We start from the raw sequence: 23,973 nt of genomic DNA, 5'->3' as shown, positions 1-23,973 counted from the left end.
TTACAGTGCAACTAAAAGTATTAAAATTTACGTAACAACTTATAAAACTAGTTATGAAAACAAAGAAACAGTATAATGAAAATCATTATGTATACACAACTTAGGTTTTCTTATAAAAATACATATAGCCTCAAGTTTTATTAAATCAAAAATGTTAAAACAATTTTAAATAATTTAAATTGTATCAAGTTTTAATGACTTGCACAATTAGGTTTATTAACTAGGTGTTCTGCAATTGCAGATCTTTTTGAAGCATTTACTACAATTTTAGATTTATTTTCCTTATTACTCATTTTACAAAATTCATCAACACATTTTGGAACATGTTCTTTTATCCTTTTACCAAATTGCCTTGAAGTCATACCAACTAAATGTTTAAAAAGTACTTTAAACAAACTTCTGTTTTTTTCTTTGAGTAGCATTGATTATTTTATTAAGAGTGAACAAGTAAACATTTTTCATGCAGGGTTGCCACAAAGTCAGAAATAAGCTAAGGTTTTTGAAAAAAATTCAGTAATCTTGATATAAACATGCTTATAATGTGAAAGTTTATCATAACTGAAAATGGTGCAATGGAAGTTAGATGATTGAATCTAGCTAAAGAACTGTTGTTTTAACCAGTATAAATATAAGATTGGAAACTTGACATAATTTCAAGTCTTTGTTTATATGTTTTTGAATTGGTTTTAGTTAAGAATTTGATTTAGAAAAGCTGGTTTTTTTTTCAGCTGGATCTGTGGCAACCCTGTTCATGTGTAATCATATCTAACCCTTTGATAGTTGACGTAATATTGACGGATTAAATTTTAAAACCTTTTCAAACAAAAAATTATTGAAAAAATAACATTTTAAACGATAAATTATAAATAAGAACAAAAAGTTGCAAGTATTGACTAGTATTTTGTTCTACAACTCACACAATACAACGAAAAGTTTAATTGTTGTTTAGCATTAAAGTAGATATCTGATCACGATTAAACCAAAACCACCTTAACAAGATGTCTTAGCTACCCAATTAAAATTTCAATTAATAGTAAAAGTTTTGCAAGAGTGTGTTTAAAAGAAAGCTACTAAAATAATTTTTACTTGTTTTTATTGTAACCTATTTATATCAAAACTATTATATCATACAGTTTAAATTAAGTATTAAAAAAGTTAGCATAAATTATTCACTTATTGGACTGATAATGTGTTTTTACTGAAGCTATGCAACGTACAACAGGTTCACAAGCAACTACAGCTCCATTACAAATTAAAGGTTAATTTAGTTTTTACATTAAAATATAGTTAATTGTTTAGTACAAATAAATTTTTGTATTTTTTAAAGGAGAACTTTTAAGAAATTTTAGTCTAAAGTATTTAATAAAAGACTTTTATGAGTTGTAATCAAAATTATTGAAAAAAACTATTATAATTTAGTCTGTAAAAAACAAGTTGATTAGAATTTTATGTTCACCTAGTTTGTTTAAATTTATATTTAAACCAATTATAACAGTTAGTTAACTTGATTTTATTAACTTGAAAAAAAAATTAAAATATATTTACCTTCATATCATATATTTGTAAAAACTTGTTTTGAATTATTTTTTTAGTTGTACGAGCAAATTTGAAACCACTAACACAGTGGGCAATTTTCTCATCCAAGCCACATGATTCTTATGTCACAGTAAAAGTTGATTCTCAAAGTAAAAAAACTGAAATAGTTCAGAAGTCAAATACTCCTGAATGGGAACACTCATTTACATTGTAAGTTTTAGTTCATTATTGTTAATTAAATTTTTTTTTTTTTTGCCAAATAAATACTTTAGAAAAAAGCATAAGTATTAAAGTATTTAAATAAGTTTTATTGTAAAAATGGTTTGTAAGTTTTATTTTTCTTATGCATAATTGTAATCAAATCTGACAAGACTTATTTTAAATAAAGATTAAGTATAACCTATTACTTCAATCTTGAAATAACTTTTCTAATTTTATGAAAGAAAATCTCAAAATTAGTTTATTTATTATATATATTAAGTTATTTTCTTAACTCTTCTTGTAATTATTTTTAGATTTTATTCAGTTGTTTTTAGGTTACCTTTTCTTTTGACAGTTAACTCATGTAATGAATTTTGTCATCTGTTTACAATATGTAAATTGTATTAATTTTAGATTGTGTTTTTACTAAAGTTTTAAAGTTTATATTTTTGTGATGACAAAAAAAACTATTTTGATTGTTTAAAGTATGAAATTTAAGTCAATCTTATAGTAACTTAAAATATCATTTAGTTTTTAAAATATGGTCAACTTTGTAAAAAGTATATAAACACATATGTTGTGTTTTTTACATCCTTAATTTTCTCACGAATAAAAAAAAAATCATTCTTCAAACTTTTGTTTTTTAGCTACAGACTTCAAGTTTTCAATAGTTATTTTTTCATTAATATAAATTAATTTTCAAAAAAATTAAAATATTAACTAAAACTTTTTTTTAAGAAATATTTTTTATAAAAGTTACAAATTTCTGACCTATATTATTTATAAAATTTTGACAAAAATAAACTGTTGAATTTATAAAAAATGATTTAAGAATAAATTAAATATTTTTTTGTGAACTAACTTTTTTTGTACGTTGCATCTTCCACAACTAAATTATTGCTCTAACCAACCTATATCTTAAAATCATCTTTGAACTTTGTTGAGCACTAAATTTTATGTAGTAACTACAATAAAATGAATAAAATAAAACTAACCTGTAAAAATTAACCTAAGTCATTATTTTCTTTTAACTAAACCAGTTAATAAAAAAGACTTTCTTTTATAAAAAAACAAAAAAATATGGTTTTTTATACTAACCATAAAATTGAAGTTGCAAAAATAAGTGTCTAGTTATAATCATTTATTATAAGTTGTATTCAAAATCAGAATATATATCAGGATTGCCACACAATCAGGCTAATTCAGGCTAGTTTGAAATTAAAAAATATTCAGCTAAGTCAGGCTGGTTTTGTTTTATTTTGTGAAACTCAAACTTTTTTTTAAACTCAGGCTGTTTTTTTAGAATTAAAAGAGATTGAGAAGATTGAGTTCAAAATATTATGAAATTTTATAGTTGACTTATGTTATACTATCTAATTTTTGATGATCATACTGTGTTGTTTATGATTATTTGATAAAATTTTTGGCTATGGGCTAGCTATACTTAGACACAACAAATGATTTTTATATTTTATCGTAAACATTAGCATCCAAAATAAACTGTGCATAATGAATTACTAAAAAAACGAGTCCATCAAATAATTTTTAAATTTTTGCGAGGTGTATAGTTTACTTTCAACTGTTTAAGCAATAAATAATACTTATTTAAGGTTTAGCTGTCTTTATGATTGCATGACATCTTAAATTTTAATAATAATCATCTAATAGGTTCAAAATAAAATGAAACTAATAATGCGTATATTTAAAAATGTTTTCACCTCAAAAATTTCTCACGCACATTAAAATATATTACGAACTGCGCAAAAGAGACAAAACGTTTTAAAGCATTTTGATAAGCTCAAGCTGACTCAGACTAGTTTTCGATCCCTTATGCTAGTTTTTTTTTTCGTTAAAATTTGGCAACCCTGATATAAAGTTGTTGTGTATATGATTAGAGTTTCAAGTTAAGAGTAAAATATAATAAAAAGATTGATATATTTTTCTTATTATAGTTAGATTTTTTTTCATTAAATAGTTTTGTTTTTTTCATACAAATTAATTTTCTGTACTGTTATTTGTCTTTTATATCTTGATTTTTTTTATTTAACCTGATAATGATTAAGAAAAATTGTTTAATGCACTTAAATGTTCATTGGTTTAGTTATATTTTAGTTGTAGGTAATAGATAAATACAGCTAACTTTTAAAACTTTGTTTTTAGTGTATAATCTTTTTTTTTTGTTTAAAAGTTGTTAATATTTAACTAGAAGCCAGTTTTTCGATATTTGAGTTTTTAGATTTTAAAAGACAACTTTTCATTTACAATATTCCGGAAAACTAAAAGTATCTTGAAAATCAACTGAACACATTCCTTTTGTATAAAACCTTAAAGTTCAGGAATTGTTTTTTAGGTACTTATAAATTTTTATGTACAAGATTTATTGCCCAAGATACATTTCTTACATCAATGATTTTTACTCCTAATATTAAGCTTACCTAAAAAACTAAAACCTATAATCCCTTTAACCCTAGCACTTTCAATTAATTTTTAGTATCAATGTTTAACTCTATACCACATTCTAGTTTCTAGTAGTTACCAAATTTTTTAAAGCCTTTGCACAGTGGGGAATGATTAAAATGATCTGAACACACTAGATAATAAATAAAAAACTTTTTTGAAAACTAAAACTTCTGAAATTTACATTGTTATGTTGGTATTTACTTTTGTTAATATTGTTTAAAACGTAATTTTTTGAGTTTTTTAATTTTATACTAAATAACTTAGTACTACATGTTAAGAACTATCTAAAGTAGCTGATTAAAGCAAAGTAAGACAAAGTATACAACTGTATTACTTTTGTTAAGCGTATGTCACGAATAGTAAATTTATGCTGCACACTTTGTTAAATAATGTGCACTTTACTCAAGCTAGTTATAAACTTGAAAACTCGGTACATTTTAGGCTAGCTTTGTCATTTTTGAGGTGTATTTAAAAGCTCAGGCTGACTTAGGCTATTTAGATTTTTTAAAGAAACTCAGTCTACTTTAATCGTTTTTTATTTTATTTACTACATGCAAATTTTTTATTACTTAAACAAGATTAAATCAGTTCAGTTTTCAATATTTTGTTACTTTTTGGTTAAGACATGTTCAACTATTTATTTATTGTTGATATCATTTATTAAGTTAAACTTGCTCTACCACAATTAGACCATTGGAATTTTATTAAGTGCTGAAAAAGTATTCATGATTATTAAATAAACAGTTCAAATTTAAAAAAAGTTATTTTCTATAAGTTTAGTTATATACAGTTATATTATTTCTTGGTTTTAAAAGTTTTAAACCATTTATGTATAGTTGCAAGTAATTTTTATTTTGATAGTATTTATTTTATTAAAAAAAGGCAAAAGCAGAAAAAATAAAGCTTAGACTAGTGTTATTTTACTTATTTACACTAAAGGTAAATGTTCTATATGTGAGTTAACGTAGAAATAGTTATTTTTATTTGAAAATTTATATATTCTATACAACTTTTGTGTTGTAGATTTATTTTTAAGATATTGGTACCAAGTACTGTCATGTAAATACTAAGATAAAAAGCTCACCCAATACACATACACACTTAAAAAAAATTTATGTACTTAACTTTTTAAGTTTTTACTCTTTTACAAAGGTATGTTTTATAGCATTTTGTAAAGTTAAGAGTGTATAAGCATATATTATATATACATGCTCTTAGTAATTTTTAAAGGAAATATATTGAAACATTAAGTGAAAGTAAATTGAGTCAGAAAAAAAAAACTTTTACTAAAAAAAGACCTATATCAAAATATTTAAATAAAAACACTTATGATACTTAACTACTGTTACTGCGCAATTTTATTTTATTACTTAACTTCTTATAGAGCTCGTTAAATTACCAAATACTAGTTTAGTTATACAAACTTAATTTTATATACGTATAAATGTATATCTATTTAGTTACAATAATCAAAGCTTAGAAAAACAGATTCACCTTATGGTTCTTTATTATTTTTTATTTAGTTGTCTAAATTCTATTATACATGCACATAAATATATTTTCTTTTTTTAACAGAATTGTCACAGCCCAGAGTAACATTGTATTCAAAGTATGGAATTACAACAGTTATAAAACTGATGTTCTTATTGGATCTGCTTCTTGTAAAGTGTTCGAACTCCTACAACAAAATAGTGGAAAATGTTAGTAAAGTATAAAGTTATATATATTATTTAAATCTTTATAAAGAATTTGCCTTACTTTAACAATAAAGAACATTTGTGTAGATATGGTTTTAAATTAGTAAACTTAAAACTAATTAATTTATTGTATGCTGAAACAATGTTTTTTGACATGAAATAAATTCAAAAAGTTATATTTTGATTAAATTTTAATAGCATTTATTATATTATAAGTTTACTTTTAGTTTATTATATAAAGCTTGTTGTGCATTTAATAGATTTAAACAAGCTGTCGATTTAAAAACATTTTTATTTACTAAAAGTTTTCTATCAAAGTTATAATTTATTTTATGCTCTTTATAAATTTCTATTTCAATTTATCTATTTGTATTTCAATTGTTGCTGCCTCTTTTACACTAATTTCATTTACTAGCTTGATTAGGAAAACTAAATTTTTCATTTTTTATAACTTAAAATAGAAAAAACTCTCTTCAATTATATATTATTTTTATTTTCTTAGCTTACAAGTATTTTTAACAATTTGCAAAAAAATTAAACAGTTTTTGAAATATGTTGGATTTTAGTTGGCGATTTTGGTATTTTTTTATAGAATGTGCAAACTAAAAATATACCTCACTTAAAGTATACTTTGTTCTAGAATCTTTTAGCAATTATATTAAAGTTTTCACAGTCTATTCTTAACTATTTAAAAAATCATTTCCGAGTAAAAACAAATTTTATTCTGATAACAAGTTACCATTTCAAAATACTAAATAAAATTCTTATTTTTTCCCTTATAATTGTCCAGAATAAAATGTTTCAAAACTGGACTATATGTAACTATTGTATTATGAAGAAGTTTAAGGATTTTATATGAGAGCCAATATAAATTGAACAGCCATTATAAAAGAATACTTACAAAAAAATTGAATAAAGTGTAATAATTTCAATATATCAAGCAAAGATTAAATAAAAAGTTATTCTAAATCTTTAAGGTTACTTTGAATTACGTCTTTAAAAAAAAAAGGTGTTCTTGTTATCTAAGGCAATAAAGATTATAATATTTTTTTAAGTTGAACTAACTTTGACCTTTTTTAAAAAATGTTAAGTTATTTTTATAGAATATAAAAGTTTTAATTGCTTTTTTATTATAGTCAGCCTTGTTTCTGATAAAAACATATTAATGAGATATGTTATGACCAATTTTCTTAAATCTAGAAAATAACTTTTTAAAATCTACCTCCTACATTATAAAAATTCAAAAAATGTTCTTTGCCATGTTTAAAACAATTTGTCAGAACAAATTTTAGACCAAAAGCTGTAAAAATAAACCAGTTTTGAATTATAATTTTATAAAGGTAAAACTGTAAAAGTTAAAAAACGGTTGGTTAAAAACTACATAAGGAGATATATTATTAACAAAGTATTCCTTTTTAGCCTTTTTAGTTTGCTTCTTCCATAAGAAATAGTTAAATAAATCTTAAAAATTTTGATCGCTTATATCTTAAAAGGGGTGCATGACGATTCAAATTCTATTAGTTTGTGAATTATCTACTTTTTGTTAATATTTTACAATCACAGCATTATTAACTACAGCTTCAGAAGTATTTTTTTGATTTTTTAAGTTTAAATTTATTTTAGAGGTATGGTCAAAAGTAGTTTTAAAACTAACTAAAACATGGCTATTTTTATTAATGAGAAATTTTATCCTTTTTATTATTTTTTCAAATCATAATCTTGTTAATTAGACGATATGAAACATTTTTTAGATTTCAATTTAATTTTTGAGATCTGGCCCCTTGAGATTTTTTATAAGAGTTCTAATTTTTGGAATATGAATTGTTGTGTAACCTCAGAGTTGAATTAAACAGGGTTGCCAAAAATCCTGGAAACCTGGAATTTGACAATTTAGGCTAAAAAACCTGGATTTGAGAAATTTTGAAAAAAAAACTGGAAAAACCTGGAATTTTTAACAATTTTAACATGTTCAGTTGTAAAATTTGATTTGACACAAAAAATCTATCATATATAAATAAAAAATTTGTTATCATCAATTTTTTTGCAAATAACATTTAAAGTAGCTTTACAGTATCTTTTCAATGTTTTTATCTATTTAACACAGTTTTATACTTGAAACTTAACTTTAAACTAAAAATAGACCCAAAAACGTGTATTTTTAAAGACCTGTAGAAAATTTTGAAAATTAGCCAAAAACATTTGGCAACCCTGATTAGAAAAAAACGGTAAAAAGTAACTGGTAGCTTAATTTTTAAGCATAAAATAAATTTAAAAACGGTTTTACCTATCGATAGCCAAAATACAACAGTATTTTTATATAACTTAAAAACGGGAACGGGTCTAAATTGCATGAAGACTAAATTGCACGAGAAGTTGCACTAAGGGTCAATTTTGCACGAGTTACATTTTTGCACGAGAGTAAAAAAATACAGAATAAAAAAACTAAAAAATAGTTTAATAAAAAAAAAAGTTACTGACCGAGGGTAAGGGTTAGGGGTAACAGTGATAATAAAAATATAAAAATTATTAAAACTAATTAATTATAAAAAAAGCTACCGACCGAGGATTAGGGGTAACAATGGTAGTAAAAAAAAAGAAAAAAAACTTAAAAAAAAAAATTAATAAAAAAATAATTAACCCGTGCAAAATTGTCTGCTTGTTCAAAAGTATCTTTGTGCATTCGTGCAATTTAGACAGCTACCCCTTAAAAAACAGTGTTCAGTCTTTTTCATTGTCAGAATAAGTTTTCTACTTTTGTTTATGTTGAACAAATCTCAATGTTCTAAATTTTTTATCAATTATTTTTTTGTATAACTAAATTGTGAATTAAGTTTTTAAGTATATAAATTGACATAGTAGAGTGATATTAAAAAAATATATTTTCTAAAGTAATTTGATCTTGGACAATTTCTACAAGTTCTATAAAAGTAGCTACAATAACAAGATAAAGGAAATTAAAGCTGTAACATAACCTCATATTGGCTGTTTATCAATTTACTTTTTGGGTAGCAACAAGTTTCCCATAAGTTAAATTAGTTTGTATATTAAAAAAGTTTAAAAATAAGGACTGTTTTCAAAACTATATAATTTGAAATTTTACTAAACAGTGGATCACGTGAACAGAGGCCTCACTCTTTATAGAGATAATAACAACAAGGATGCTTCTGGGAAACTAGATGTTCAATTTAATGGACTTCGAATGGAACATTTAAAACCTAGCATGAGTACAGGTTTGATAAGATTGTATTTTTTTAAAGTTGTAAGAATAAATATTAAATAGTAAAACTAATAATTTAGCTAAAAAAATTTTTGTCAGAACGCACTTGTGTATTTAAACAATAATTTAACTATTGTCTGCAGACAGAAATAACTGATTAATTAAGTTTTATTAGTTAAATTAAATAGGTGAAAATGTAAAAATAAATTTTTAAACGACATATCTGATAAATGCATAATATAAACTTTTTAAATATTCTATATAATATAATATTAGTCAAGTATTAAAACCTCAACAGATCAGAGAAGCAGGGAAGCGCCACCACGACCGCCACTTCCTTCGTCAAGTTCCAGAACTTCGTACTCGAGACCTGCAAGATCAACAAACAATGTCAGACCCGGTCAGTTTGATGCAATGACTCGTGATTTTTATAGTAAATAATAACATCCTATCTTATAAGTTTGTTCTTTAATAAAGTTGTTTTTATACAAATATCGCTTAGTCAAGTTGATTACTTAAAAATTATTAACTCCATTTTAAAAACAACCTATAATAAAAAAGTGGTAACAATTACTATGTTATAGTTATAATATAACATTGATAAATAAAATAACATTGATAATAATATATCTGATGAAGTTATAAGTAACAAAATTAAAAAAGTATTTAATAATGTTTTTTTTTTTTTGAAAACTAAACACTCAACTAAAAAGTATCTAAACAATGGAATTTTATATTGTTTCCAAATATATCAGTTAGTGTTTATTACTTTCTAAAATTTGTAAAGTGCCTTGGTCAATTACTAATCCGTTTGATAACAGAACAAATAGTACCACCTGCCAGAGACCTCCCTAGAAACGGACCAGGGGATGTAGGTGCGGTTGCTAATGACGACAGAAGCTCAGATGACAGTGCTTCTTCCCAACCTGTGGATTTAACAGGAGAAGCTCAAGAATTGCTGGCAAATATGTCAATGTAATCTTATTTTTTCTTATAATACATTTTTAATCAAGATATTTTATAAATCTAGTTAAAGTTCTTTGATAACACAAATATTGATACTCAAGTTTTGTTTTCATTATCAATGAAATAAGCATTTAATTCGTTTTAAAAGAGTTATTCTCTAACAAATGTTAGTTTAAGTTATAAACTTAATTTTGTAGTTTAATACAATTTTTAATTGAATGACATTTAAATACTAATTCGCTTATTTTCTTACTAAATAATATATTTTGAATAAATACTTTTCTTACCTTTTTGAGATCTCTTTAAATAAATATTTCTAAAAGCCTTAATATAGTATTGTTTGATTTAACTAAGCAAATTAAATGTATTAGTTTTAATTTAAAAAACGATTAAGATACTAATACATACAATGTAATTTGCTAAACTCTTTTAAACATTTGTACACATACATAATATATTTTTTGAGGTAAAAATTCTAGTTCTTTATAAAATAGCATACAAAGTCCTGATATAGTTTTTTAATTTATCTAACAGAAGACAAAGTCAACCAGAAAATTCAAGCAGGTCATCTCAAAATATCAATCCAAACGACAGTTAGTTTTTGTAAATTGTATAGTTTCCTTTGTATGCGAGTGAATATACCAGTCATTAGCAAAAATTTAAAAAAACACTTAATTTGTTGAAACCAAGTACGTTTATCTTTGCCAAATTAATAACAAAGGTTATCACACTTTGTACAAAACTAAGTTTACAAAATATCCTTCACATTATGGTTAATTAAATATAGAGAAACCATTAATAATTTTAGTAATTAGTAAAATTGTGTTTCAAACAACTTGTTTTATTTGAAAAATGATTAATAACTATGTTTTAAAAACATTCAATTAGATTTTATAAACTTTTTTGTGCAATTAGTTTTCTGTTTTAATTTACAATTTGTATTGTATTAAATGTGAAACGTTTCAAATAGACTAAAACAGTACTGTCTAAAAGTTTAATTTTAATATAAGTAATAACTCACGCAATTTTTTAATCTAAAATTACCAAAGATGTTTTACTTGTTTCTTCTAAAATATAAGTTGGTTAATAGTATATAAATTAGCTTTACTTAAAAATTTATGTTTATAAGATTAGTCCGTATTACTCTGCGATTAAAAATTGCGTAATAACTGTTTTATGAACCTAAAAGTCAATGTATATTTTTGAACAACGTTATGTGATATTTTTTTATCTACTCATTAAAAGCTTTGATCTTTGATTGTTATGGACGGTGGAACGCTTTATAATTAATGTTATTGTTGAAATATTAATTTGATTAATTTATAAAGATTACTTTATAATGGTGTTAATTAATTAAATAAACAGTAATACAAAAAGAAAACTGCTCTATTCAATTAACATTGTACTATATTTGGAATTATAATTTTTCATATCATCACATGTAATTTTTTAAATTAAATTTAGTATCTTTTTCTGTATAAATTTTAGAGTATTGTAATAAATTTTGAACTATTTTCTTTAATTTTTATAGTATTTTAGACATTTTTCATTTATTGTTTTATAAAATTCCATACAAAAAGTGTATATACTGAGTCTTCAAAGCTTTTTGACTAAACTTAGTCTAGATATTTTGTATTTAGTAAATACATTTTCGAACATAATGAATAAATCCTATTAAACATTAAAGAATATTAAATATATTTAGTTTAATAGTTAAATTTGTTTAACACTTAAATTAGAATGATGATATCTAATTCAAGCTTTTTATTAGTTAATATTTTTATTTATATGATGGTTTTTATTATGATTTAATAACATAGTCAACTGGTTCTGAAACGATTTTAGAAATGCTTTTAGCTGGTCACTGTACTTTTTTGCACACTTAGTTACTATGTTTGCACTTATTTAATGATAAAATTTTGACTTTTTACTTGATCATTTCTTGGTATATAATATAAAAACTTGTTAAAAACAAGAAATAGAAATACTTTAATACTTATGCTTATATTACTTTTACCCAAATTATTGAGCATAGAAAAAACTCAGTGTAATCTACTTAATATGAAATTTTTGACTATTGCTTAAAAATTACTATTGTTAGTAATGGATGATAGATGTAACTCTTAATTTAGTTTTAAATATGTTTGTTGGAATATAAAATAATTTAGTTTTAATTGTTCTTTTGTAAAACTTGTGATAAAGAATGAGTTTTAAGTTTAGATAAACATGCAAAAATTTATAGTTGTATAACAGAATGTTTTCAAGAAATAAATAATTAATTTTTTATTTTAATCTGATATAGGTTATTTATGTGCAACTCATGCAATACACTATGTTTATGAAATTTATTTTAAGAAAGCTATTTAAAATAGTAAAGTGTAACGAAAACTTCAAGCGACACTTTTTTTGTTTTTCAACGACTTCAGTCTTTAATATACTGTGTAACTGTACTTCTTTTTAGATATATTTTTTCATTTATGTTAATTTAACGGCTTAAAGTTTAACTAGAAATTAATATTGCTTAAACATTCTTTAATACAGCTCTTTTAAATTTTAGTTTTGCTCCTTATAACAAACTCTATAGCACTTCAATATGTATAATTTTATAAAAAACTGTCGACTTAATTTACTATAAAAAGTATATATAGACTGTGAAGTTAATAAATTTTAAAGCGTTGATAGCAGCCATTTGTATACCCTACTAGGGTTGAGTATTTAAGGTTATTTATTACTAAAAGCACCTAGACCATCTGACCGGCCGGTAAACTTAACTGAGACTCGGGTTTTGTTGAAAGTATTAAAGTCACTTTCAACTGAGGAAGCTCGTGTTCATTTAAAAATTCAATCTAAACAGTTTGAAAAAAAATGTTCTAAAATAACAAAGTATGTGTGGTAAATGATTGCAACTACACAAAAATTTTTGTGTTTGTATGTATTTGGTTCAATTCATACTCAAGTTTTCATAGTTGGTAAGGTGCTTTAGAACTATAACTCAAAATAACTATAGAGTCATTTTACCTACTACAAACAAAATAAAATATTTAGCCAATTTAAATACTTTTGTGTTAACTCAAATTTAATTTAAATTTTTATCAATAAAATTTGTCAAATATAGATGTTTTTTAATATCAAATGATCTTTTTAACAAAACTCAAACACTTTGGTGAGCATGGTTAAAAGATGAGTGACCTAAAATAAAATGATAATACAAAATCATTTCTTTATTTTATCTTTATTATTCGCTTTCCAAACTTGAACAATCGCAGACAAAACAAAAAAGACTTATAATTCCCAGTCTATATTTTATTTCGTTTTTTTTTTACAAAAATGTTATCAATCTTTTAAGAACTAGTTGCTTCAAGTTTGGACAATAAAATCTGATCATTAGAATAGTTATTTTTTGTACACAACTTTTGTTGCCATGCTATTTATATTTATAATTCTTCACAGGTACTCCGCAAGTGGCGGCCTCTAGCGACAGCAGTGCAACGAGACAAGTAACTCCTTTACCTGTTGGGTAAGTTTTTTAAAGGCCTTAGTAATCATTTAAACTATAACTAAAAAATTTCGATTAACTTGGTTTTAAAGATTATTTTATAACAAATATTTTCAAAACTTGTTCAACATTACTTCAGATATGTACTGTACAAAAAGAACACGTACAGTGTATGCACAGGTACGTACAGTGTTTTTCGTTTTTTTTGTAATCAGCAAAGGTCTATTAAAGGATTAAATTTTTTTTTTTTTTCTGTAAATGAGATACTAGGCCATAGGGGGTCCAACATTTTTTTTTACAAAAATTAACTTTGGCTTTTATATGAAACTACAAGCCAGTTTTTATAAAATTCAAAAATATCATTAAACTTTAGAGATATTTAATTTTTTGTAAAAATTTTCCGATATAAACGTATGGACCGCAAATTTTTCGGGGTCAATTTTCTCGGAAATTTTAAATTTCACTAAAAATCTATCTCCTTCTTCATTTTTCAAGCAATCTTCTTCAAATTTTCTGGAAAAGTTCCTTATAATAAAAGGAAAAAACGTTTCTTTAGAATTTTAGTAATTTAAAAAAATAAAGATTTTATCACAAAAATTAAAAAAAAAAGTGTTTTTTTTTTTTAAATATATACAAAAAATATTTTTTAATTCCAAAGTAACGTTTTTTTGTTATTTTATAAAGATTAGACTGTGAAAGTCTGAAGAAGATTGCTTGAAAAATGTAGGAGGAGATAGATTTTAAATGAAATAGTCTTTTTTCGCTGTTTTAGTTTTCCCTTCCTTTAGGGAACCTATTATGCGGCCCGACTTTGACTGGTCATGTCTCAAAAAAAAATTAAATTTTTTAAAACGATAAAAAGCATCTTGAATCTTAGAAAAAACTCTAGAAAATAAGATCAATTTGTAAAAAACATGGTTTACCCCCCTATGTCCACAGACTTCCACTACACAGAGTTTCATTTATATGTAGTGGAAGAAAATAAGTTCAACCTCAATTTTTTAGTTCTGCCATTGCAATAGGCAGGCATGGTTGTCACTTAGTCAGAAAAATAGCTCCTTTTTGCAAAAAAAATCATGAGTTTTTTCGTAAGTGTATAAAAGCTTTGCTTAAGGCCAAAGCTAATGTTTTATTTTCATTCAATTTAGTTTGTTACTTTAATATAGTTAATATGATGTTTTATAAGACTAGTTTGAAATTTGGTAGAAAGTAATAAAAATTATACAATTGTTTTTTTTTAAGTAAGTTAAATTTTTTTGACTAGTTTTTGTTATAGTTTTACTCATAGTGTAAATTATCAAAATCCGTTTTTCTTGTAGCTTTGTTTTGATTGATGAAAAGTTATCTGTATAAGTTATCTAAACAGATAACAGGGCAACCATTAAAGTTAGAAAATTAAGGAAATTGTTACTTTTTGGATGAATTCTTGAAAACCTAGAATTTTAATCAACTTTTCTTTAAAAAAATATTAAAGTACTGATTTTTGTATTTGACTGAAATTTTTTTTTTCATTTTATTAACTTTTATTTATTAATTGTTGTAAACTATAAAATTAAGTATTTTAATTAACCAATGGTTTAACATCTATCTATAAACATAAGCAAACATTTTTTACAAAAAAAAAGATATGCTTTCAACATACTTTAATTTTCTGTTTTAATTATACATTTTCACAGAAGAAAATATAAAATAATTTTGATCGATATAACTCTTTAACAACATACAGTAACCTTAGGTAAGTACTGCCGTTATGGTACGCACTTTTTAGCCGAAAAACGGTGTGATCAAAAAAAAATCAAAATAAATTGAGTTTTTCAAAAATCTAAAGCTAGCCTGAATTGTCCTGGTTAGCCTAAGTAACCTGAGATTGTGGTACTCATGACAATTACGTATAAACAAAATAAGTAAAAACTTTTTTACTAAAAAGTAAAGTTATGAAATTGCTAAGCACTCTTTATAAAATCCATTGCTGCAAATATGGACTATAAAAACCATACTCTTCTATGAGTACCACACCATTTCCTCATAAAAGCACCACTCCATTTTATCCTTTGTTCAGGGTTGCCAAAAAACCTGTAATTTGACAATTTAAGCTAAAAACCTGGAGTTGGAGAAATTTTGAGAAAAAAACCTGTAATTTTAAACAACTTTTACATGTTAAGTAGTAAAATTTTGATTTGACACAAAAAATCTATTATATTATTCAAATAGGTTTTGTTTTTATGGTAAAATTTATTTTTTTAGGAAGTTTTGCATTAATAGGTATTTGTAAAATTTAGTGGCTTTTAAAATGTTTGTACTAGGCTTAAATTTGGTAGTTGAAGACCAAAAATTTTTAGGTACGCACTACCAGTTGGGTACATATTTTTGCTCTGTGTTCAAAGTGCGTACGTAGTTAGCAGGTTTATGTACCAATCAAAGAAAATAGAACATAAAATATTAAGTAAATTTGTTATCAAGTTTAGAAATCTGCTGATGTATAGAGTAGAAAGTAAAACTCTACTTGCTAAAATATGATAATAACTTTGATTTAACTTGAGAAAATGTAGTAAGTAATTACTGTTTTTTAGTTAAGGTTTTACCTTCAATAAATGTATTTTTATAGATGGGAAATGAGGCTAGACAGACAAGGTCGGGTTTACTATGTGGATCACAACACCAAAACGACCACATGGGAAAGACCAGAACCACTACCTCCTGGGTTAGTTGGTTGCTAAGCAATTTTTTGAGATATAAGTAAAAAAAAACTCTCCCTCATTTTTTTGTTCAAAATTTTAAACACTACCTAAATAACTAATATTAAAAGTTACAGATCTATCAATTTATTTTACTATTGTTTTAGTTTGATTACGTTTATAATAAATTAAAATAATTTTAAAAATTTTGTCCTGATTAGATGTATGAAACTTTTTTCACAACTCAGCTTTATGTTAACTTTAAAATGTAATTTGTAGATAACACTTAAAAGTACAAAACTTGTTATACTATGCAATTTATATTTAATTAATGATAAATTATAAATACAGATGGGAGAGGAGAGTAGATGGCAGGGATCGAGTTTATTATGTAGATCATAACACAAGAACTACAACTTGGCAGAGACCCACTCAGCAGAGAGTTCAAAACTATACGGACTGGAGAAGTAATATGAATAACATACAGGGACAACAAGAAGTAAGTCTTAATACAACTAGTTTATTGTTGTGTTTAAAAAGTAACAAGAAATATAAGTAAGAAAGTTTTTAGAAAATGTTTTATGGTATTAACTTTCTTGTTTTGAAGCTGTAACAGATATTTTTGAAATAAAACTGTTGATATTTTAGCAACAATTCAGTTTTTTTAAAGTTGTTTAAATAAATTAAATTATCGTCTTCTCTAAATATCTATGTTGATTATAAAGCAGTTTTAAAGTAATTTGAATAATATAATTGGTTGCTTTTACTTATAACTAAATTACAAATTTTTAAAATTTTAATCAACGCTACGTTATTATTTTATTAGGCATACAATCAGAGATATTTAGTGAGCATGCCAGGCCAGCAGCTACCAGAACAACAACAAAGTTCAGCAAATACCCCAACACAAGAGCAACAACAACAAGTAGTTGCAACCACAAGCAGCAGACAACCTGGTTGGCAAGGAAACCTAGGAACTTTACCCGAGGGATGGGGTTAGTATTTAACGAAATTTTTGCAGTTTTCGAGTATTTAGGCTCGACTTGTAGATATTTTACGATTCAAATTAAAGTTTTGTTTCTGTATGGTAATAGAGACTCTTTAGTCAATTTTAATGTTGTTACTGCCAAAAAATATATTCACCTTAACTTTTATCTTGAAAAATAATCTAACAGATCATTATAATTCAGCCACTTTTAATTTAGTTTTAGATCAAGTTTTAGATTCCTAATAAAATATCTTGATATTTTAAATATGCTAGTAAAATTCTTAAACCAAATTACTTTGTATTCCTTATAAAAAATACAGACAAATATATATAAAATATTTCTTGGTATTAGTTATAGTTTTTTATTTTAAACGAGCTATCATACTTTCCAAAAACTTTTTATAATGTATGTTAAAATAAAGTTCTAAAATTTAAATTGTTAAACTATTTGTTGTAAGTAGACCTGAAAATTACTGTTTTTTTGGCACGCTAACAGTTTTTCAAACCTTTTTAAACATAATTTTATTCACAAAAGATTATATGTATTCCTACAATAGCTTATTTGGAGCAACTAAATAAAATGCAGCCGTTAATACAGTTGAAATTTCAAAGTTTTAAGCTCTAAAAGTTGTTTTAAGCAATTGTTTTATATTATTTTCAGTATTTCAAGTCACTAACTATAAAAGAGTTTTCAAAAAAATATAGTTTAATAAATGCAGTTATTATTAAAAATGTATAAATTAATTAAATATGTTTTGTAGAAAAGAGAGTAGACAGTTCAAACCGTCAATATTTTGTTAATCACAACACAAGAACTACTCAGTGGGAAGATCCAAGAACTCAAGGGTAAGTTTTAAATAATTATTAGTTTATATTATCAATTAACAATCATTTACAAATCCTTACAATTCGCTAATTTTTTCCCTGTAATTCAACAAAAAAAAAAGGAATCATTCATTTATTTAAATGGCTTCAAAACATCTAAGAACTAATATTAATTATTTATGTAAGGAAAAATATAGTTTCAAATTTAAGTTTAAATAAATTTATGCAGATTTAGGTAATCTCTTTGTGCTAATTTTAAAGAAATAAGAAATTAAATATATGCATTGTTTTATATTTATAAATTGCAGCTATAAAACACAAAAAGTTATTTTCATATTATTAGTTCCTATTATTTTTTCGTCAACAGGATGCAAAAAAAAAACAAATCTATATACTTTAAAATAAATTGTTATATTGCATTGTGCACATACTTATTTTCGAAAATATTTAAAGTTAGAAATAAGTGTTTAAACTTGGTAAATTTTATAAATCTTTTTTATAAAAGTTTTTTTAAATAGAAGTTTTAAATTTAAACAACTATAGTGTTGCGACTTAGTTTTTATACAAAAAATGCTCAAGTTTTCTATGCGCTAGTTTTTAATTTTGTACTTTGTTCAGAAGTTTGTTCATTCAAATTATTAGTTATTTTAAATTTATTGTTGTAAACTGATGCAGTTAAAACAAAGCTCACATTATTATGAGTAATAATTTTTCTAGAGTTATTAAAAAATTGTTTAGAAGCATTTCTTTGTGTGCTTTTGTTTTTTAAACTTATTTGTAGATCTAATTTAAAATATTGTTGTAATATGTTTTAATAATTACAAATTTAAACATTACTCTTTCTTTATTACACTAACTCATTTTTCTATGTGTTAACAAGTTAACACACTTCAACGGAGCTCTGTAAAAAATAAATACTGTAAGGAAACAATAGAAGCTAAAGTAGGTATATATATTTTATGAGGACTATATATATATATATATTAAAGGTTCTATAAAAAGTTTTAGTCGATAGTAGCTTACTGACGAGTACATGAAATTTATATTTTATGTATGAAACAGCTGTATAAGTTATAGTTTTTATACAATTAGATAAATACATATATATGTATATATATATATAGAAATAACATACACAAAATAAACTTTTGCTTGGTACAGCTGTTTCTGCGTTTAATACGCGTCCTCAGCCAAGTTTTATTCAATGAAAAGCAAACTTGTAAGTACAGCAATAAAATTATACAAAATTAGGTATTACGTAATAATAGATAGTTGATTTTAGACAAAATTATTAACAGAGTTTTTAGATAAATTGCTTTCGATAATGTATGCAGCCAGTTTGTAATTCGTTTCTTTTGTTTAGAGATTCAGATTTTTTAACTTTTAATATTTCGATTTTTTCCGCATTGCACAATTTACATCCGTTTTTTAAACTGTATTCATTTTTCGTTCTTGTTAATATTTCCCACTGAATTTTAAAATTAACTTCGTTATTTTTTAGTTTCCAAATGTACTGCGATAAAGTTGTCGTATTTTTATGTTTTTTGTGTTTGAAGCTGTACTTGTGCTTTGTGTAGCGATTCTTGAACGATAGTCCAGTCGAGCCTACATAAAACTTGGTCTGGTTATCAGTTATGACTGTCGCTTTATATATAACATTTTCCATTAGGCAACTTCCATTTACCGGGCATTCTTGTTTTTTGCAGTCACACATTCGCCTCTCTTTGTACTGCGTGTCTAACATCTTTCGATTGTGTGCCATTATAAGTTGTTTCATGTTTGGCATGCAGGAGTAGGACACTTTTAGTGTCTTCCTATTAAAAACTTTACAATATGGATGGTTTTCAGTAAAGTTATTGTCCACAATCTCTAGGAAGCGCTTCCCAACCCGTGTTGCTACACTTTTGCAGAATGGAGCGTTGAAATATAAAATATTTCTTCTCCTTATTTTCTTGTTGTTACCCTTCTCGTTTTTGTGGCTATAGGCTAACTCGTGATCGTATCCACTTTCTCTTATAGCTTCCTGGTATTGTTGGGTTGTTTCCTTAAAAATGCTTTGACTGCTAGAAATCTTCTGGAGGCGGTTGTTCACTGCGACCGGTATGTGTTTTAACACATGCTCTGGATGGTTTGACTTGCTATTCACATAAACCGTATGCGCATTTGGTTTTCTATACGGCTTATGGCTTTCATTTTGAAGATCTGATGTTACATCTAAGAAGTCTGTTACAAACAGATTGGCTTCGATGGTGACATCAAAACCAATGTTTTTAAAGACTTTTCTTAGATGTTTGACTTTTCTCTCTATATCTGGTCCCGGTAGGATGTCCACCACTGCTAAACCATCGTCACGGTATATACCAAAATTACCATCTCTAAAGATCTTTTCCTTCTTCAATTTATCTAAAATGTATAGGCCAACCAGTTCGCAAATTTCTGCGCCATGAAAGCTTCCCATTGGTACATCAAAGCTGTTCTTGTTATGTTTTATTGACCATGGTTCACCCTCGTGGAACAGTATTGATTTACAGCAATGTCTGATTAGCTCTTTTTCATTTTCCGTGATTTTAGTTAGGCCTGCAGCAAAATTGAAGGAGTTTTCCAAAATTGTTGCTGAGATGGCAGGATAAAAGCTCACTATATCAAATTTGATAAACCTTGAAGTTGGTTTATTGCTTAAGCTATTGAACCAGTTCAATACCTCGTAAGTGTTTTTCGATTGTATTAAATTACTTTTTGATCTTATAAAATTGTTGATTCTATCTAAATTAGTTTTTGCAGGTTTGCCAATAAAAGTTTTTGCCGGATTAATTATTCTACAACTTAGTTTATTTGGAAAGTTTGGTTTATGATCTTTTAAAGTAGTGTAACATTGTTGTTGAGAAAGTTTGGGAATTTTACCTTTTATTTTGTTTTTCAATACTATTTCCTTTGCTTCATTATTAATTTTTTCGATGAGACTTTTTTCCGATTTTTTGTATGTAGATGTAATGTTTTCTGTAATTAATTTCTTATATTTATCCGGACTGACTTTGTATAGGCTGTTAGATTTATCTGCAAAAACAAAAACTTTTTTGGTGGACCTTGTTTCCTTTAAGTCTTTGTTAAGTTTGCAGGTAAAAGAATTTTGGTATTTTCGGAATTTTAAATATATATATATATAAATATATATAATTTATTCAAATGGCGATTTTAAAAATTCTGGAACATATGTTTCACAAAACTTTAATTTTTCATAAAGCTTTGATCATCAGCCAGTTAAATTCAAAATACAAAGCACTGTACTAAACAAAGATACAAAAGTTATGCAAAAAATCAAAAAACAGTATGACGTAATATTGTACATTACAAATATTCAGTACAAAAATCGATCTACCTTCTAACTAATTAAACAACTAAAATTAACGAAAACAACAGTTAATTGACTATAAAATGCCTCAAAATTTGTTGTGTTTTAAAAGAAGCTTTTTTATATGTCGACAAGACGATATAAATTCGCTTCTCTTATTTAAACAACCTTCCTTTTTTAACGCATACATAACGGCTGTTGATTCTTTTAAGCACAGCCTACAAACAGGGTTGTTACCATCTGCTATTGGCTGTGCTCTTTTTATCACCTCCCAAGTTAATTTAAAATCAATGTTTTTGCGCTTAAGGCCGCAAACATACTTCGAAAGCTCAGTTTCATTTTCGTATACACCACCTTTAAAGGATTTTTTATGGTTGGCATACCGAAATCTGAATTGAGTGGAGCATAGGCCGATGTAGAACTTCTTTTCAAGGTCAGAGTTAACTGTTGCCTTGTAAATAATGTTCTCTGACCGGCAATTGCCCCCCTTCAAATTGTATTTACAGCCACCGGCGCAATTACACTGATTTTTGATTGAATTACTTTTGTTTAAAATCCTTTGATTATGTGACTTGATTAATCTCTCCAAATTCGCCATACATGAATAACTGATTCGCATATTATGTTTGTTAAATATCTTTGATAATGGGTTATTTTTGTTGAAATGTTTTTTTACTAGATTTATAAATTCTCTGCCGATGTTTGTTTTAACTGAAGTACAGAATGGGGGATTATACCAAATTATATTTCGCTTTCTTTTACTTTTATTGGTCGTTTTGTTTTTTTGCTCCGTTGTTTCAAAATTAAGTTTATCATTGTAACCGCATTTTTTCATTATTAGTTCGTAATCTTGTTTTGTCTTTAAAAAGTTTTCTTCGTTGCTTGATCTTTTATTTAAACGTTTATTAATTATTTTTGGTATTTGGTTTATAATATTTTTTGGGTGGCTAGAATATTTATTTATATACATAATTTTTGCGTTTTTCTTTTTATAAGGCATATAGGAGAGATCATGCAAGTTGAGCTTCACATCCAGGTAGTCAGTCGTCAACATTGGTGATTCAATAGTGACTCTTAACCCCATAGACTTGAAGAAGGCGTGCGTTTGTTTTTTTAGCCTTTGAACTATAAAGCCAGAAGAATTGGGCAGTACAGCTAGACCATCGTCCCTGTACAACCCAACTCTTTCTAAACCAAAGATATTCTTCAACCCATCTAACAAAAAAAGACCTACTAATTCACATAACTCTGCACCCATGAACGATCCCTGCGCTACATCAAAAAGAGAGCTGGTGTTATTTGCTCTCTTCTTTTGCCACAGGTTTCCTTGTTCATAAAGTACTGATTTACATGCGTTTTTTATTAGACCTAAATCTTCAGTAGGTACGCTAGTATAAATACCAGCAAATTTTAGTGATTTAGTTACCAATTCTTCGCTGATAGAAGGATAAAAATCGACTACATCAAACTTAAAAAAGCTGTACGTTTGTTTTTCCAAACCAGTGAACCAATTTAAGACTTGGTCTGTATCAGTCCACTGCATAAGTTTAGATTTTAAACGCACAGCCTTATTAATACAGTCAATCTTAACCTTAACTATACGACCTACATCGGACTTAGAAGTATTAATCAATCTACACTTGGGATGTGTCAAAAAGTTATCTTTATGGTCTTTGACCGTTATGTATGCGTTTTTTAAAGGCAATTTTTTAATCCTATCGTGTATTTTTAAGTTTTTAGTTAAATTTTTAGCTTCTACATTAATATCATTTAAAGTTTTATCAGTACATTTTTCGTAATCTTTAGTAATATTGTCTTTTAATAATTTTTTATAGTCATTTACTGAAATTTCGTAAAAATTAGAAGTTTTATCAGAAGGCACAATCAAATTTTTGCACTTACTTATGTCCTGCACAATCTTTGAAAGTTCATTTTGGAAACGGCTTCTACTTGTTCTGAACTCCACGTCTTGCACCATTTTTATTAGGTCTTCTTCAAATCCTGTAGATGTTGTATTGGCTTAGGTGTGCGTGTTGTTTTGAACCCGTATGTTATATATATAAATATATATATTAATATATGTTAAAAATATATTACTATATATATTTCAACCCACCATTCAGTCTAAATATAAGTTCAAAAATAGGCAAACAATTCTTAAACCTGATTACTACATCATTTGACGAAAACCACCCATTCCATAAAATATTCAACCGAAACACAATCAAAATATCTTACAGTTGCACAAATAATTTCAGAAGTAAAATAATAGCTCACAACAACAAAATATTAAACAAAAGCAATATAGACGATAAAAGCACCATAAAAGATAAAATTTGTAATTGCCGTAAAGAACCTTGCCCTTTAAATAACGAATGCCTAGTGTCAAATATAATTTATAAAGCAACAGTAACATCAAATAAAACAACAAAGCAGTATATAGGGTCGACAGGAAATACCTTTAAACAAAGATACAGAAACCACAAATCATCATTCAACAATATTAACAAAAGACACACAACAGAACTAGCGAATTACATATGGAACTTAAAAGATAACAATA

The 23,973-nt window shown here is 25.7% G+C and overlaps 1 protein-coding gene across 1 annotated transcript in view; it reads left to right on the top strand.

The window, feature by feature from the left end:
- The first annotated feature begins 1,131 nt into the window (after positions 1 to 1,131).
- The window catches only part of LOC145829452 (NEDD4-like E3 ubiquitin-protein ligase WWP1), a 43,607-nt gene continuing 20,765 nt past the window's right edge, over positions 1,132 to 23,973 (top strand). Inside the window, exons 1-12 of the mRNA XM_082937242.1 lie at positions 1,132 to 1,258; positions 1,593 to 1,746; positions 5,773 to 5,897; positions 9,002 to 9,124; positions 9,410 to 9,511; positions 9,933 to 10,086; positions 10,612 to 10,670; positions 13,528 to 13,594; positions 16,179 to 16,274; positions 16,600 to 16,747; positions 17,075 to 17,243; positions 17,998 to 18,082. Of these exons, the coding sequence (XP_082793368.1) occupies positions 1,207 to 1,258; positions 1,593 to 1,746; positions 5,773 to 5,897; positions 9,002 to 9,124; positions 9,410 to 9,511; positions 9,933 to 10,086; positions 10,612 to 10,670; positions 13,528 to 13,594; positions 16,179 to 16,274; positions 16,600 to 16,747; positions 17,075 to 17,243; positions 17,998 to 18,082 (1,334 nt within the window). The 5' untranslated portion in view covers positions 1,132 to 1,206. The remainder of the gene's footprint in view (positions 1,259 to 1,592; positions 1,747 to 5,772; positions 5,898 to 9,001; positions 9,125 to 9,409; positions 9,512 to 9,932; positions 10,087 to 10,611; positions 10,671 to 13,527; positions 13,595 to 16,178; positions 16,275 to 16,599; positions 16,748 to 17,074; positions 17,244 to 17,997; positions 18,083 to 23,973) is intronic.

Source organism: Thalia democratica, chromosome 2 (genome assembly GCF_965202585.1).
Source record: "Thalia democratica chromosome 2, ktThaDemo2.hap1.1, whole genome shotgun sequence".
NCBI lineage: Eukaryota > Metazoa > Chordata > Thaliacea > Salpida > Salpidae > Thalia > Thalia democratica.
This window is presented reverse-complemented; position numbering and strand designations above follow the sequence as displayed.